General features: G+C 40.4%; 1 protein-coding gene across 3 annotated transcripts in view; it reads right to left on the bottom strand.

The window, feature by feature from the left end:
- The window catches only part of myo16 (myosin XVI), a 119,248-nt gene that overhangs the window by 80,680 nt on the left and 19,949 nt on the right, over positions 1-18,619 (bottom strand). For all 3 annotated transcript variants that reach the window (XM_077580306.1, XM_077580305.1, XM_077580304.1), the window contains 3 exons: positions 12,766-13,041; positions 3,082-3,152; positions 2,622-2,765 (listed from right to left, as the gene is read on the bottom strand). In XM_077580306.1, the coding sequence (XP_077436432.1) occupies positions 2,622-2,765; positions 3,082-3,152; positions 12,766-13,006 (456 nt within the window). In that variant the 5' untranslated portion in view covers positions 13,007-13,041. The remainder of the gene's footprint in view (positions 1-2,621; positions 2,766-3,081; positions 3,153-12,765; positions 13,042-18,619) is intronic.

Genomic DNA, 18,619 nt, shown 5'->3' with positions numbered 1-18,619 from the left:
AAAGCGCTTCCACTTAACAGCACCAATGAGGCAGCAGCTGAATGACTGGAGAGCAAAATAAATGAGCAGATGAAAAAGCTTATTGTATCTGCATCTAGAGAAGTCAAGGTTATTTTTTATACATTTAGACAAGAAAGGTCTTGGGTTACCCTCTCAAAAAGCATCCTTAATGCTCAACTGACATTTTGGGGAAATAGTGGTTGAGTTGCAGAGTAAATTGGAAGTGAAAACACAGGATACATTGTATGGTAGAAGTAGAGTCATTGTGGGAGCGTCAAGGAATTTTGAGCGTCCGTAATTCGGCAATCGACAACAGTCGGGACATCCGTCCGTCATCGGCAATACGTCAATATTTCAAACCGAAACACACTTTTATTGCCAATCTGTCATTCGTCTTTCCTCAGCAAAATGGGCGTCCATCAATATTTCCATCTTTTGTCATTCATCAGCAAAATTGCCATTCCGTCATTGACGGACTGACGATTGGACTGACGGATTGACGATTACATTAATTGACGAAAAACCCACTTCCAGAAATGGTTAGTCCATCAAATTTTTTTAAGGTTCTCATCATTCTTTAACAAAAGGGACGTTGACGGCTTAATGGATCTTCCGTCAATGTTGACGGAATGCCCACCTCTGGTGAGGAAGATGATACATTCGAAATGTATCAGAGCATTAACACTGGAGGATAAAGACAAATTCATTGATGGGGTTCAGCAATTATGATGGATGATGAAGACCGTTTCTCATCGCCAACGAAGGATCACAAAACACCAAAATTAAGGGAGACTACAGAAACCAAGCAGTAGGTTTTGGATCAGTTTCATACATTGTTATAGAACACACTATTAGCAATATAAAAGGGCTAAAATTATTGTGTACTGTTCAATGAATATGCAAGTCAGTTCACTTCAAATGTAGTTTAGGCTCAAACAATGGACTGTTCGACAGTCCATTCAAATCTGCCAAGAACTTTGTGCTGAGATTTTTAAGGATTACTGCTTAAAGTCCCTGAAAAGTGAAAATAAACATGTCTTTAAGACACCACTAATTTGAATGATAAAAAATATATATATTTAAAATATCAGTATAAAAAACAAGCCGTTGTCTCATCTTGACATGCCCACCCCGCTGAAAAATGGTTGCTTCTTCATCTAGCAGCATTCTCATGCGTACATATCCCTACTTGCTTGAGCGGCAAAACTTAACCCACATAAAAACTCAGATCTCTGACATATATCCCAACGGGTTGTCACCAGCCACCAGTTAGCTCGCAAGCTAACAGGCTTCCCGTGCTCTTTTCGCCATCATCAAGAGTTCACCAGGAAAACCTATCCATCAAACGGATGGTAGGCATTATGAAGCATCCTGCAGGGAGAAGATGCTGACAGACCCACCGCAGTGAGCGTTTCACCCTTTGGATGGCAGCTCTTCAAACGCATCCGTGCCTCGGCGGAACCTCGACATTGCCGCATACAGTCAATCAACACAAGCAAGCTGGGGAAGGAGTTTAGCTTGAGCCTGGTGACAAGCCTCTACGGGTCTAATCAACACAACGTGACTGAGCTGAATGTCTTATTTGCCTTCCCCTGCAGATGGCCCTGTTCTCTTGAAGGGCCTAATCAGACGCTTCACGGCTCCTGTCAAGACAGCAGTAGACATGTTCGCCATAGAACCTGTGTCTCTTTGATGAACTTGCTACAGTGTGTGGGGGCGTTTACTGTATTTACTCAACAGCAAATGGGGAGCAGAGTGTATTAAAGGTGGATGTCTTTATTTGTATGCATAGAAATATAGTATCCAAGCCGAGCTTGTTTTTCAAATCCAGGAAACCTGTGACCCACACAGTAAATTATGTAGAGTAAATTGTACTCTTAACTGAATCTATTTGGTCTCACTCTAAATAGGGTCAAATGTACACTTGGAAAAAATAATAAATAAATAAAAGTCACTCAGGGGTTGATGAACAAACCCACAAATTCAGTTTGGGAGACAGCCAATCTACTCCCTGTGTGTGTATATATCGCTCGTGTCAGCTGGAATCATAACTGCAAGAGACAAAACATCGTTTTTGGTCTCCATCTTGGATATAACAGTAGGAGTGGCATAGCTCACGTGGTAGAGTGGCTGAAGGTCGTGAGTTCGCTCCTCAACCCTTGTGTACCTTTTTATTTTTATTTAATAAATTTGTCAAATTTAGCCATAATCTCTCCATGCAAAATTTACTTGAAAAGTAAGTAGTGAAAAATCTTTAATTGTCTTTTTTCATGTGATAGGCAAATTCTCTCGTTCACACTAAAAAATACTTTCATTGAAATTTACTCTGAATATTTTACTCTTTTCCAAGTGTAGATTTTTCTCTGTTTAGAGTGGGACCAAATAGACTCAGTTTAGAGTAAAATGTACTACAGGCCTACCCAAAACCTCAAACATCAAATCATTAGAACACTTGTGTACTTTCAAATATAGAACTTGTATACCAACCAATTCAACAAGAGAATACAAATTGTACCTTTCATGCCTGAATTAGCAGCGCTTGCCCATGCATGTTGTTATTGTGTGAGTGTCTGGTGGCATACGATTACAGAAGCAATTCATGCACCTCGTGTGTCTCTCACCAGAAGCAAAAGCAGCACCATGTCGGCGTGGTCGCACACACATGCTACATGCAGCGCCGTCCACAGGTCTTCGTCCTGCAGGTTGACGTTCAGACCTCGCTCCATCAGCACCTCCGCCGCCAGCACGTTGTCGTGACGAGCGCACTGCGAAACGTTGGCAGGATGCACTCAATAGAAGGAGTTGTCGTTAAAGGTGCTTGTCATAGTTTCTCGCAACATTCTTCTATTCTTCTTGTAGTTCTCTTGTCTGGACTACAATACAAATGTCGCCCTAGTCGATGGTTTATCTGCACTCTTGTTAATCATGCTGTTCACACAAATCCACTCTTCACACGCCAAAACATTACATACATAATTTCATGGTTAAAATTCAACAGTTGCATGCTAGACAAACAAACAAATGATACATCCTCATTATGTCTCATATAGCTGTCGTGCACCATTTGTGTGTGTTGCCTACCAAATGTAGCAACGATCCCCCAGAGGAAATAGGAGTGTTGGGTTCAGCTCCCTCCTTCAGGAGACGCAGCACTGCAACACAAGATTATGATTTACAAACATTGATATCAAACGCAAACATTGCAAATGGAGACACATGTAGCATCAGGGCAATAAGGACAACCAATATTGAACACTAGATGAAGGCTGACTACTAGGGTTGTGCCAAAAAATCGATTCTCATTTAGTACGATTCAGAATCAATTTGAAATGTCCCAAAATCGATTTTATTTAAATTATTTTATACTGTCTTCCCTTTGTTTGTGTGTGCCTTTATTGGGAGCGCTGTTCATGTTGTACCCGAGTTGGCCACTTTGGGGCAGTGTGGTTCCACACGGTCTGATACACTGTAAAGTTGTAGCCACATTAGAGAGTAGAAGGAAAAAGTCATGAAGTTATTCCAATAAAAGTTGTTTTTTTTTGCAGCTTGGAGCCGTTCTTTTGAGTGGTAAAAGTTCCGCGAGTAGCGCAGTAGTTAGCATTAGCGAGTCAGACTGGAGTAGATCATTACAATTCCTTGAACATCTATAGATTGAAGCAAAAATCATTGTCAATCAAATCATTTTGAATCCAAAATCGTTCTTAATCGAAAATCGATTCATGCAAACTCCACACAGGAACATGAGAAATGTGAGGCAGGTGTGCTAACCAACCCACTACTTCACAAATTTAAAAACTCCACACACACACACACACACACACACGCACACACACACACACACACACACACACACACACACACACACACACACACACACACACACACTTCAAAGTCAGCTATGAAGACAGGGTCAATTAGTCTGCCGCTAATTCCGACTGTCATTGACCCGCTTAAAGTCATTTAATGGCTCATTACCTTACCAGACATGTTCAACCTCATTAGTAATTACGTAATGCATATTCTCAGAATGGACAAAAGTATTGGGACACCAGCTAAAACTATTTCTCTTGTTCTAAGGAGATTTTCTAGATTTTTTTATGTGGAATTTTGCATTGAACAATCGAGAAGAGACTGGCTAGGCCCAGGTTTTGAAATCATGTGTTTCCAGTAAGTTTTTTCCCCTCACACCAAACTCTTCTAAGTATGACTTTTCCAAACTGGGCCCACGAAGTTGGAAGCATACAAGACAATGAGACGATCAACCAGCACATCCACAAAGAAATCCTCATATTTGCTGTGGCGGGACTCATGGCTGCTCACAATGCCCGGAGCATCTTACAGTTGTTGGCCTAAAAGAACATCAGGCATGCTGGAATAATCTTTAACTGCATGGTTGACATCAAGATGGCCATGATAACAGAGCTGCAATGGCACCACCACTCCTAAAAGCATCCGTCCAGGGATGCAGTTAGAGGAGCGAAATTAGTAGTTTGGATTTAAAATAATCTTTTGTTACACAATTCCTGGAAATTTGGCACATCTTGTACATTTTACTATTTCATGTAGTGACTCATCTGTGAGGCAGAAGTGCTAACCACAATTTACCAAATAGACAAACTGGTCTACAAATTACCGGTACTGAATTGTCTTAAATTATGCCAAACCATAATTTAATCCTTTTAAGGGTAAAATCATACACATCTACACAAATATTTGTTTCCTCATTTGTCTAATGGCCTCTGAATTGTAATATTGTTGAGTAGAAATTGAACAGTGAAGTCAATCACTGCAATTATCTTTCATCTCTTCCAAATACTGTAAAGGCTCAGTCAGGACTCTTACTCCCCCCAATTAAGGCTCATCTAAGATTTAAGTAGTTACCAGGGAATACATATTGCTTTGGCTTTCCTGCATTATCGCTGAGATGCTCATTAGCGAAGAGCAAATTTTAAGCGGACGAGATACAAGCAGGATTTATGGCCACAGAAAAAGATTACTGTTTTTTTTCCCCTTCTTGCATATGATAGCGCTATGTACTATATATAATAAGTGTAATGACACACGGTGATAGAGAATAAACAAATACACTGGCTTTCCTTAATAGACTACATTTTCCTACATACATACATCAGTCAGCCATGAGCCTTTGAAGATGCCGTCTGGAATTTAGAGCACATATTGAGTGACTCTGAAAAGAGGTTAAAGGTAACGAGCTGCATGATGACCTTGAGACAGTAAATAAATAAGACAAACACAGAGTGCCTGCCTGGGAAAACCAATCAATAGGGCAGTTACACCATTTCCAATAATGCAGCTATGAGGGGGGGGGGGGGGGGGAACATTTTTATTGTTTAATACCACTAGACCTCTTATTTTGAAAAAACAATTTGCATTTTTTTTTTTTTACAAGTCTCTCCTTGAACATTGCTTTCCCCTCATTGTGTTTTGAATCTATGCATACTAAATAGAAAACTTGAGCAGAGATCATTATGTATTTCTTTGTGGATGAAACTCAACACTCCCGCTGGCTCCAGCTTCAAATGCTCAACTAATTTGCTTATTGGAATATTATTCATACAAATGTTGCTTTCATTTTGTGAATGTGTCTTGACCTTAACAAACACCAAAACCAAACATTTATGAAGGAAAAAAGACAACGAGAGACACATCTAATTAGGAACAAAACATCATAAACTGGGCTCACTCACATGCAACAATGAGGCACTCTAAAGTAGCCATACCAGCTTAAAGCTAGTTGTCGGGCTTTTTAAAGGGGAAGGCAACCCCCAAATTTTCTTTACCATAAATATTCTATGCAGCCTCACCGGCCTAAACACAGTCCATCCATCCATTCATCCATTTTCTTGACCGCTTCTTCCTCACAAGGGTCGCGGGGGTGCTGGAGCCTATCCCAGCTGGCTTCGGGCAGTAGGCGGGGTACACCCTGAACTGGTTGCCAGCCAATCGCAGGGCACACAGAGACGAACAACCATACTCACAATCACACCTATGGACAATTTGGAGTGTTCAATTAACCTGCCATGCATGTCTTTGGAATGTGGGAGGAAGCCGGAGTACCCGGTGAAAACCCACGCAAGCACGGGGAGAACATGCAAACTCCACCCAGGAAGGCCGAAGCCCGGACTCGATCTCACGTCCTCTGCACTGGGAGGCGGACGTGCTAACCAGTCAGCCACCGTGCTGCCGCTCTAAACAAAGTCTTGTGATTAATATTGTTTGTGGAATATGAACCATTTTTTATCCGCATCAGGGGGCAGCCATTTTGTCATTTGTTGTACACTGAAAATGACATCACAGTTGCTCAAGGCTCAGGTAACGACCAATCACGGCTCAGCTTGCGAAGCTTACGACCAAATTCAGAAAACAGGCATCCCCACATTTTAGTGGTGTAGGCGTAGCTGGCTAGCGAGCTCACTGCATGTTGCAATTGCATCGGATAACTGCTGGTGCGGACAAAGGTGCTTAAGTTCTCAGGTGTGATTAGGAAGCAGGTGTTTTTGTAGTACCTCATGCCATGGGGGTGGGGGGTGGGGGGGACTCTGGTACGCAAAGATAGCCTAGACCAGTGTTTCTCAACCCCGGTCCTCAAGTACCCCTATCCAGCCTGTTTTCCATACCTCCCTCAGCCAACACAGCTGAGGATCGTTATCAGGCTTCAAGCAGAGCTGATTAGCTGATTGTTTGAAACACCTGTGTTGGCTGTTGGAGACATGGAAAATAGGCTGGATAGGGGTACTTGAGACCACCGGCCTAGACTATAATATTACAACAAAACAATCATTTACACTCGCATATGTACTACTTTCCATTGTGCCAAAGTGTCATTTCTCTAGTGTTGTACCATGTCTGTAGAAATGTGAGGGGTGTACTCACTAAGTGAGTGAGATACTGTCTGTATCATGGCAGGGTGCCCATAAGCATTTGGCTTCAACTACAGCATAATGTACCTCTGAAGCTTATCGAGAGTGCCAGCCATGTTTTATGTGCATTTTAGACTCAAATGCTTTTAGATCGGTTGCTCTAAGCATTCCCAGCATTCTCGGATGTCTTCAGTCTTCATTATAATCCTTTCACGAGAAATGCAGTACATGCAGCCTATTTTAAAAGCGCAAGACACTGATTTTTTGTTATTCTGTAAAGCTGGAGATGAAAGTGAAAGGAAACACGGGTTATACAGAGATTTATGTCCGCTGAAAGATTTAAACAGGACAGCAGTTACAGTTTACGCTTGTTCCGCAGCAGCAGCGGCAAAGCGATCAATCTTGGTGCGACTGTTTGACGTTTGATCACATGCTCCGTTACTTTACATGCTACGACAACCACCTTTGACTCAATGCGCACTCCTTAAAGGGATCGTGCTGACCATGGGGAACTCCACAGTTGTTGTCATTTAGCCGGGTGGTGCAAAACAGCTGTTCTACGGATATATGGCATTTCCATGGCAACCGGAAAAATGGAGGAAGGAAGGAAAGAGCAGGAAAATACCAGAGGAATTAAAGCTAGCAGGGATATCATTATTTGAGGGAATGGGAACGTACTGTAGGGGTGTACCTGTCTCCCTTAAAGCTACTGAATGCAGAAAATTGAATTTCAAATCATACACAATGCAAACATGTCACATTCGCAGACACAGAGGGTGGGAAATTCGAACCCGAATCCTGTCTAAAAACTATTGGCAGAGGATGGCAGGGGTTTCCATTATAAACTGCTAAAGTGTTGATCTACTCATTAAAATAAATCAGTCAAATAAAAAGGCTCTTGTAAAAATATTTTGGGGCAAAATGTTACAGAAAACACTTAAGTAAACTTTCGGGATTTTCACTGTAATCAAAATAACTATTTGTAAAAAATATAATGTTAACAACAAAATCAGTACCAAAGTACAAAGCAGTTAAATAGATCCACTGAGTTTATTACAGTTCAACCAATCTCACTGCCAAATAGTGACCAGCAATGGTTGACGTCTCCTATAACAATATCTGAAACTCAAGGTGACCAGGTATTGCAAATGTTATATGTAGAGGTTCCTTCCTTTTTCAAACATCAACGGCAAGTCAAAGCCAAACTGGAAAAATGCAATATTTACTTTATGCTCTGAAATGTAAAATTTATGTTTTAGGCCTCTTAAAAGGGAAAAATGAAATAAAAGGTCTATGAAGAAATATCACATATTCGCTCTGAAGAGGGTTTGAGTGATATCAAGCTGACATAGAGCATCAAAGTACATCAAAGTGAAGAAGAACTTACAGTATGTTATATCTGTCATGCTCAGACAGAATATTCTAATGAGAGCCAAAGCAACATTTGAAAACGATACTAAGGTTTGCTTTATTTGTTCATAAGAAGAATGCTAGTTCAAACTGACAGTACTGCTTGTCTTTTTTGTCGTTGTTGCAATTTTGTTATTTGACGGAATATGACATTTACCCATGTCCATTCGGGCCATCAAAACAACCCATTCAAACTTTCATTTATGTTTATTTGTACACTTTGCATTTTTACCCTCTACATGTCCACAAGCAGAAAAAGACAAGAAACTGGAAAATAAAAAGACTGCAAGAGATGAATTGTGTAAAACCACCTTAGCTCATATCCTGTACATACGTTTGTGAATTGGTCTCCAAATATGTTTCATTCATACATTTATTTTCACTTGAAATCAGAAGATGAAGACAATTGATGATGGTGAAGACAGAATGGATGATGAAGAAAGACAGGAAGACAAGTTGGTCATATGGAGAGATGAATTGTCTACAGTGGGAAATACAACTTCAATTACTTTGGACTATATTGAAATGCAGATAAAATCTCAAGCAATCAATTTGCACCAAGAGGAGAGCCTTGCATCAGTCACAAACGGGAAGTCAGCGCTTATACATCCTGTTGCTGAGGTCGGCTTTCTAATGAAGCAATTCAGCTGGTCATGCATCGTTAATCAGCCACAAATGCAAATCCCCTTAATTACTCTTTTAGCCCCATCTTGCACAATAACTGCGAGGCACCCTCTGTTTGTACATTTCCTCTTATCTTAAAACACGTTTGTCGTGTGGGGAAAAGATCCAGAAATAATCACATACTACTCTCGGGGAAGGTGCAAGCCTAAGGCACATGCTATTACTCTGTGCAGAAGCAGGACACAAAAAAAACCTGCCTAGCACGTAAGTAGTACAGGGGAATACTAAAGATGGCTTGTCAGGGAGTTGTAAATTGTGATATATGCTGCCTAGGTTTGCCTCAATGGTGAACCAACAAATCACGAAGAAGAAAACAGCTCAAGATCGTGATGCTTTCAGCTTATCTGTTAAACCTAAATGATTCCCCCATGTTGGTATTTTCAATAATTTACAGGTCAGGAGAGCATCCCAAGACAGCACTCACGAGGCTCAATGGTGCAGACACTTACATTCAGGTCATGCACACGTACTTTCAAATCGTTTTTCTTTTAGCCCAAACACAAATTGCTTTTTACAGTCATTGAAACAGATTTTGTTACAGTTGTGCATGATGTCATGACACCTCACGATCGATGAGTATCGTGATGATCAAAATATGAATTGTTTGCCTTTTTGCTTTGTAGGGATTTTTACAACATTCATTGCAGGAGAAGAAGAAGAAAAAGAAGAAGAAGAACGAAATATATTGTGCATATTCACTTCCCGCCCGGGAGACCACGTTTGTGTGTGATTGTGTAGACGTGTGTGTGTGACGAGGGGGAAAAAAACAGTTTACTAAGCACGGAGCGTGTTGTGTTTTGGCAAGATAGGGCCGACAGTAACCATTGCAAATTGGCATTAAATAATTGCCATGGTGATAACCAACCCCCCACCCCCTACTTTGTTCCTTGTTCTGGAAACGATAAATGACTTCCTGAATTGGCCACTCTGTGGCGTCGTAGCCAATAGCAGGCTTGACTTGAAGTGAAACATTTTCAAAACAACCTGACGTATTGTGATGTGTATTGCGCACAAGTAAGAAGGCAAACGCACGAGCGGCACGCCGCCGTATTGTCTCCGCTGTCGCCTCCCGCAGAAGTATAACGAGGATCAAGTGCCATCTAGTGGGGAACTAATAGAATGCAACGATTTTGAAGCACGCGCACAAACGGTGCGTCAGCAAGTGAGCGAGCAGCTAACAAAGGTAGCTAGCAAGAACTAGCAGAAGCAGTTAACTCTTTTAATGCCACACGTTATAAAAAAACAACTCCGACAGTGCCAGTTGATTTTGAGCATTTTAACTCATCTTTCAAGTCAAAAAGAATATTGTGTGCTGTGTCTACATAAACATTCTTTCATTAAAAAAATAGTGTTTTTACCTTATTCCGTCCGTTCTTTAGTAATCACCATTTGAAAATAGGTAATTTGAGTGACATTGAGCGAAAATTGAAAAGATAAGAAGAAAACAAAGTTTTTGTGAAAAGATACATTTTCTGCACAACAGTGACTTTTACACTCCTTTTTTTGTTAAATTACGCTCTGAATTAGATTAAATGTGACAAAGGCTTTGATCATTCACTTCATCCTTGAAAACGTTCTATTTCATCAGATTCGTCATGTTTCATTGCAATGTCCATATTGTCCATACTACCGAGAGCCCATTGAAAATAGATACAATGCTGCCATCTGCTGGCCATAGTTAGTGGGTGTTAGCGCATTCACTAGGCAGCGCTGCGCAACAAGTTCCACTGCCCATTGAGAAAAAAAAATCGTAGTGAAGTCAATTAACGTTTTTAGCGGCATTCGTTTGGATTTTAGTATACGTCATTAAAAGTTTTGGGCGGTAAAACAAATAACAAGAGGGAGAGGGAGAAGCTAGCAAAAGCTAGCGAGAGCAAAGCATAGAGAGAAACAAGTGACTGTGACTCAGACCACTTGCAGGCCCTAGCTGTGGAAGATAAGCGGCGGTCGACCCATTGGGTCCAACATTACCTGCAAGCACCACCAGATGCGAACCACGTTCATGAAGCTTTTCTTTTTTGGGTATCCGTACAAGAGGAATGGCAGCGAAACATGTCAGCCTCCTGTAAGGCGCGGCACGAACTATGTAGTATAATTTGCGATTGCTAGAACTTTGATTATATATAAAAAACGTGTACTTCTACATCCATCCATCCATCCATCCATCCATTTTCTTGGCCGCTTTTCCTCACTAGGGTCGCGGGGGTGCTGGAGCCTATCCCAGCTGGCTTCGGGCAGTAGGCGGGGTACACCCTGAACTGGTTGCCAGCCAATTGCAGGGCACACAGAGACGAACAACCACACTCACATTCACACCTAGGGACAATTTGGAGAGTTCAATTAACCTGCCATGCATGTTTTTGGAATGTGGGAGGAAACCGGAGTACCCGGTGAAAACCCACGCAAGCACGGGGAGAACATGCAAACTCCACCCAGGAAGGCCGAAGCCCGGACTCGATCTCACGTCCTCTGCACTGGGAGGCGGACGTGCTAACCAGTCAGCCACCGTGCTGCCCCTGTACTTCTACATATTATTCAAATTAAAAGTGGGTTTTTAAAATGAGTGAATTATTAGTTCACCACTAGTTGGCACTATAGCCTACACACTGTCTCTTTAAAATAATAAAAAGTAGTTTATTCAATGTAATAAAAAAAAACTTTTGATTCTGATGGGTTAAAACAGCCTTACGGTTTCGAATGATAGTGCCAGCTGTTACTTTGGCAAGTACTCTACTTCATGCTAACATATTTTCCAATGGACATAAACCTTTCAAACTCGATGGTATGCGGAGAGATTTTTTTTTAATTGAAGTAAGAGATAATATATGTGTGTTTTCCATTTATGTGATAACGCCTTGTAAGAGATCCTGCTTTCGGTCTGACACAGACCTCAACCAACCTCATTGGCAACGAGGTAGTGGAGATTAACACGCTGACATCGTGACAGATTGATGCCACTTCCCTGATTAGCCAAAGAGTCTTTTTAGCATCGTGCAGGTTTTCGGCCCCGAGGGAAACCAGCTCAAGTCCTCACTGTCCTCTACAATTATGTGGATTTGTTTTTCATTTCAAGTTTATGAAGTACAGTGGCTACCAGTTACTGTTTTATTTGTCTTTACGAGAGGAGAGCGCAGTTTCTATATTATACACAGGTAGCAAAAGCAACCAAGGGCAAACTTGATTAAGTTTCTGCCAGAGGGAAATTTTCCCTGCGCCCTGTTGTCAATAGATGTGATGAACAATGACAGATGCACTTTTTTTTTTTGTCTAAATGAAAATGCTATTCCCAAGGAAGAGGGGCCTCGTAGAATAAGAATGTAGCTTGTGTTTTTCGTTATGGTGATGACCTGACATCGGCACTCATGAATAGGATAACAGCAATGCGGTTGAGTTTGGAAAACAGACAAAATGTACCATAAAGTTTAAACTATAAACCACAACTTTTCCCCCGTCAGCTTTAACCCCTCTGGCTTCAACGACGAGGCGATTTGTGGATTTTCCTAATCCCTGGGGTATCACCTTCTCCTTTATTTTTGGTTTCCTTTTAACTCTCCTGAATTGCGCTTATGGTTCAAGATTTTTTTTTATTGAAGTGTAACCTGAATGTTTATATATAACAAATCCTACAATTAATGGTATTTTCCCTCCAATAAGTTGATTTATTTGTCTCAGAGCAGCATCAACTTTACAACTGTTTTTGTTGTCATTAAAATGATGCCAACAATTAGCATCTGTTCACAGCGAGATAGTAGCCCAGTGTAAACAAACGGTAATCTTCCCATAGACGCACCTTCTTTGTCATCGTGGCGGATGATGGCGTCCTGTATGATGTCGGCAAGGCTGAAACGGACTTGCTGCTTCTTGCGGTGCCCGGGCGGTGGAGCTCGCACCTTGACTCCACCTTGTTGCCGCTGCTGGAGGCTCTTCTCCCGCTCGTAGTACGCCCTTATTTGGTCACAGCGCATTCTCTTGACCAGCCGCTGGCGCTGGCCGATGGGCAGAGACTCCAGCAGGCACTGGTCGATCTCCATGTTCTGACGAAAGGCGTTACATAGCTGGAAACAGCCTGGCGAGGACGGAAAACAGAGCATATTAGTTCTGTTAGTAACAGTGAAGAGTAAATCAGAATAAAGCACTTGACTTTAGGGTTTACTTGAATGCACTTTGATAGCTACTGAGCTAATAACACAAAGCACCAAACATAAGACGCTGTTGCTTCTGTTTATCCCTTCGGCGGCTTGAGAAGAAGCATCGTGCTTGTCATCTCTCTTATCCTAACGGGGATTCCCCTGCTTTGTCAGTCTCTCAGTAGACTTTAGCCAAACAGCCTCACATCAAGAAACAGCAGCGCACTCCCTAGATTTGCACAGGTGAAGCGACAAAAAACGAACAAGCGACGTTTAGCGTGGGAAATTGCAACTCGTAAAAAGCTGATAGATTAAATGTACTTTGTCCTTGCACAAGTGTATGAAAGCAAAAAAATCGATTCCTTTTTTTTTTTTGCGGGGAGAGCTCAGTATTGTTCATTCGGTAATTTTACCGATTTGACATGTCATCATCATTGCTTCCTTTTTTCTTTTTTCTTTTTTGTATGTGTATGTGCGTCTGTGTGAGTGTGTGTGTTTTCATTAGTTCACCTAAAACCTATTAAAAAATCCCATACCGTTCACCTAAACCGAACACTTCCAGCCAGAGTCGTGAGGCCGTCAGGAGACCCGAGGAAGGACCAAAGGAAAGAAAGGGGAAAAAAATCTATTCCTAACCTGTGTAGTAAAGCAATAACACCTGCAAACATTTGTATGAAAAACACACATACATACATACAGTACAAAACAATTTTTTTGTGCGCTGTTCATAACACTGTAAAGCAAGGGTCCCTCTACCTCGGCAATTAGGGTCAAAATTCATTAACTAAGGGTGATTGCTTTTCAAAGTGCTTACAATTTGACAGGTTTGGGTCCCAAAAGACAAAAGGACAAAAGAGGTCTATTTGGTGGTCCTGCTGGTAATATCCTGAGATGTATCGATTGATCTTAATTCACCCCACCTGCAGGACATTTGTCTTCACTGTTCTCTTTTGAAGTGTCTGGGTCTCAATTTCTCATCTCTTTTTGTTATGCCCCCCCCCCCCACTCCACCCACCTCCAATCAGTCTACTTGTCAAGTGGACAGATTATTGCTGGGAGAACACTGATGTATTAATTGTACCTGGTTTCGGTCTCAGCCTAATCGTCACAGGTACGATGTCCAATTCTGATTTGTTATTAAATCCAATCTTTTTATGTAATTATGTTAAAAAAAAAAAAATAAGTGTGACTTCTAATATGAACAGAATGTCAATATCCACAGACGAAAGAGATGAAAAAACCCGAATTGTACTTCAAAAAAAATTTTAAATCAGAAAAGAATGTCAAATGCGGGGGGGGGGGGGGGGGGCAGAATCTGCCTGCCGTATAATAGTTAAGCGTAGCTGATGTAAATGACCAAAGCTGATCTCTGATGTTTGAAAGAATGTTCTGACTATTTTTCATAAGGTTTGCATAAAACTGTTCACGCAGGCAAATAAGGTGGTTTTAATTCTCTCTCTACCTAAGCATCTGACCCTCCATCCTATCTTTGTCCTTTCACAATACAGTACCATCTGCTTTGGTTCGACATAAAAACAGTCGCTTGTGTTCACATCCCAAACAAAGTTGGGGGGGGGGGGGGGTCATTTTATCTCTGTCCATGCCAGGTGTTTTCCACCTCAACTGAAATATTGAGCAAACACTCACAAACAAACCACAAAACACAATCATGCTAACTGCCTTATCCAGTATAATGTCATTCTGTCTTCTTGAATTCCTCTGTGACTGACTGACTATATTGCTTCTTGCTCATTTTCAATGTTGGCACTTGCTAAGGAGTGTCTCGCTGCAAATCGTCGTGTTAAATCCGAATTTCATTCAAGTGGGTGTACTGGAATTGCTGGAGCTGGTAGACTTGAGCTATAGCGTGCTCCAATGTGTTACATTACACTCCCAAAAAAAAAAAAAAAGGAATGTCATTCCAGAAACATGTGGAAAATGCAATGCTATATTTCACTCAAATCATTCATGGTTTAGGGGTGACGGTAAAACCATTTTTTTCCAAGTACGCCTACACAAATAGGCTGTTTTCTGCTGATTAATATATGTATGAACATGGCTACATTATCGGTATTGCACATTGGGACTCCCTTTTTACTAGAACCTACCAGAATCTAGGGAGAACAGTTTTGATTTTAAACACAATAGCATCAATACAATAAAAAATAAAAAATAAATAAAAAGGAGCAATGATGATGACATGTCAAATCGGTAAAATTACCGAATGAACAATACTGAGCTCCTTCTTCTGTCAACTAAAAACCGGAGTAATCAACCAAACTATCTATTTCCTATATGGCGTATCGTGATCGCAAGTTAGATAGAGCCTATCCCAGCTAACTTTAGGGAAGAGGTTGGCCACACCCAGTACTAGTCGGCAGCCAATCGCAGCAAGACAAACAACAACACTCACATTCAGACCTAGGGGGCAATATAAGGTCTTCAATAAACTAGCATGTTATTGGCACATGGAACCATAAAAGAGCATCCTGATATTATTTGGTCTGATGTCACTACTTCTTCAGAAAGTGATGTAAACAACATGAAAACGCAGATCCATCAGGGCTTCGATGAACAATTCATGAGGCAACAGCATCCATTATACGCTGCAGGCCTCCATGCTGATGTAGTCCATCCCAATGGCACGTCAGTTATAGTGCCACTCCCAGCAATATACCGCCTTTAGAATGAAACCAAATTGAAAGTCACACCATTAAAATAATGGGCAAATGAAGGCATTATAGTACATCAAGGACCTAAATCCTAAATATGGGATTGTTCTATCACTAGTTTCCATCTGTGCTACCAAGAAAGAGGATTGCCGATCCAGCCTTGTCAAAGCAAGCTTGAGTAACCATGGAGAGTTTATAGTTAGTTAGTATGCAATCCATAACAAACTTTAGGAGAAAGTATAGCATCTGTGTATTGAATATGCTTAACTCATTCACTGCCATTGACGGCTATAAACGTCAAAAATGCATTTGAACTATTTTTATTAGTTTAACATTTTTTTTCCACTGTTGTTAACAAGTGTGAAAACCTCGATTTTTTTTATTGTACATTTAGAACAGATAGAAAATTTGTGATTAACCGTACGTTAACTAGCGAAGTCATGCGATTAATTGCGATTAAAAATTGTAATCGCCTAAATTTTAATAATCTTTTCTTTTTTAAATCGTGTCAGGCGATTGAATTTTTTAAATTGTAATTAATTGCATGACTTCAATAGTTAACTCATGATTAATCACAAATTTTATATCTGTTCTATCTAAATGTACAAAAAATAAATTCTAGGTTTTCATACTCTTGTTAACAAAAGCGGGAAAAAAATGTTAAACTAATAGAAATAGTTCAAATGATTTTTTTTTTTTTTTTACGTCTATAGCCGTCAATGGCAGTGAATGAGTTAATAGTGATATAATGGCTGGTCCAATGGACTATCTGATTCAAAAGGGGAACCATTGATTGAAGAACTTTCAGATTTTGTTATACTCTACATACAGTATACGGGCATGCATAAAGACTTCCAATCATACCCGATGCTCAATATTTGTGTCCAACTTTTGGAATCTTAGATACTGATAGATATTGTAACATTTTTAATACTTCATTTTATTTTATTAACCATTGTTACACATTATTAACATTTTAATTCTTTATATTAACCTTGTCGAAATGTTTTGTGTCCTGTGCAGAGCAGATGGTGTTGATTTCGGTATAATCTGACCTAAACTGGGACATACTATTTAGTCTAAAAAAGTTCCTTCTCAGCACTTTGTGCGAAAACACATTTGGTCCTTGAGAACAGAATCTGTTTTGAACACCCACACCTGACTCTGTTTTCGCCATCGCTCACGGAAAAGTACCAGAGAGTATGTTTTGTCTACAAATGAAAGAGAGGAGGTCTTTTTAACTATAAGAAACCGTTGTGCACGCGGAAGAGCTACATTTGGCGCTCTGAATCCCACGATGTTTAAGTGATGATTAGAGGCAGTTATTTGTCCAGAGATTCTCTGTTTTTTATTAAATCATTTTTTCAAAGGTGTATTTTTATAACATTAAATCTATCTTCATTTTTGGAACACGCAAAGAGGACAAAATTCTAGATTCCTCTTCAATACTTACAAGATACAGTTTTTGTTGTCAAAAAACATACACTCCTTCATGTGTGGGGAACGTTTAGGAATTAATCTGGCAGAGTTAAAGGTTAATTCCAATGAATAAGACACAAGTACAAGGGAAATAGCATTTAAACCACTTACGAAATGTATTCATGAAGATATGTATGTAACTATTTTACAAAAGTGGGTACATCTCTCACATTTTTACAAAATAATGCAATCTTTATTATTGAGACAACACTGAAGAAATTACACTACCGTCCCCTCAAAATAACTCAACACACACAGGCATAAATATCTTAATTGCTGGTGACAAATGTGAGTGCACACCAAGGTGAATGCTTCCAAATTGGGCCACATTAGCGATTTTCACTCCTTGGCGTCATGTGACTCATCAGTGTCACAAGGTTGCGGGTTGGAATGGGGAGTGTTAAATTTGGTGCTATCACTCTTACAGTACATGTTCCCAGTTGAGTATTGCGCCTCATGGCAAAAAAAAAAAAAAACTCTCTGAAGATCTCGGGAGGAAGCAAAACAAATTGTGTTTCAAGGCTAATTTATCTTAATTAATGGATGAATCTCATAGACCAGTGACCAAAAATGGCGCCTGATTACTCAGTGTGTGTGTGTGGGAAAAATAACATTAAACTACACGACAGGTATATGCAAAAAAAAAAAAAAAAAAAGGGCAAGTCTGGAATAAATCGTGCATCAAAACACAGATAAATGACAATTCTTGTGGTCCCAACTGTTGTTTTACTGGCTCATTATATCATATCATCAACCTGATTTCAGGTCGTGGTGAAAACATAGACTCATCAAGTACCAGGACCAAAAAGTTTCACATACTTTAGATCAAAATGCGCTTAGACATATATCAATATATTTGCTAGTGTGCATACAAATGTGAGTGACAAAAGCTAGCAGACTATCAGAGTTGATCGTGGTTAACTCATAAACTACCTCTCACTCCGCCTTGACTCGCTGACAATCATAATTTCTTTGCTTGGCCACTCACAGCACGTCCTTCACACCGTCACCCCGCACTCAAGGCTAAAGTCGTATCGCCGCTATTTATTAGCGGCGCATGACAGACGTCACAATGCGCGGCGCATTTATGCGGACATGACTCATCCTCAAGATCGCGGCATATGCAGACAATATTCATTCGATTTAAAAAGATATACATCAAGAAGACATGGCTGTCTTGAGGTGAAATTGAATAGTCCGATAAATCTAGTGTGGTAAATCTATTGAAATCAAGACATAATAATGGATTTTTTAATGACGCATGTTTAATGGAGCAAACAGTGCTCACGGTTAAGATATTCAGTAACTGAACTAACACACTAACACTTCAGGAACAGTAAATGAGCTAGCGAGTGGGGGGTTTTAA

This window comes from Vanacampus margaritifer, chromosome 11 (assembly GCF_051991255.1).
Source record: "Vanacampus margaritifer isolate UIUO_Vmar chromosome 11, RoL_Vmar_1.0, whole genome shotgun sequence".
Lineage (NCBI taxonomy): Eukaryota > Metazoa > Chordata > Actinopteri > Syngnathiformes > Syngnathidae > Vanacampus > Vanacampus margaritifer.
This window is presented reverse-complemented; position numbering and strand designations above follow the sequence as displayed.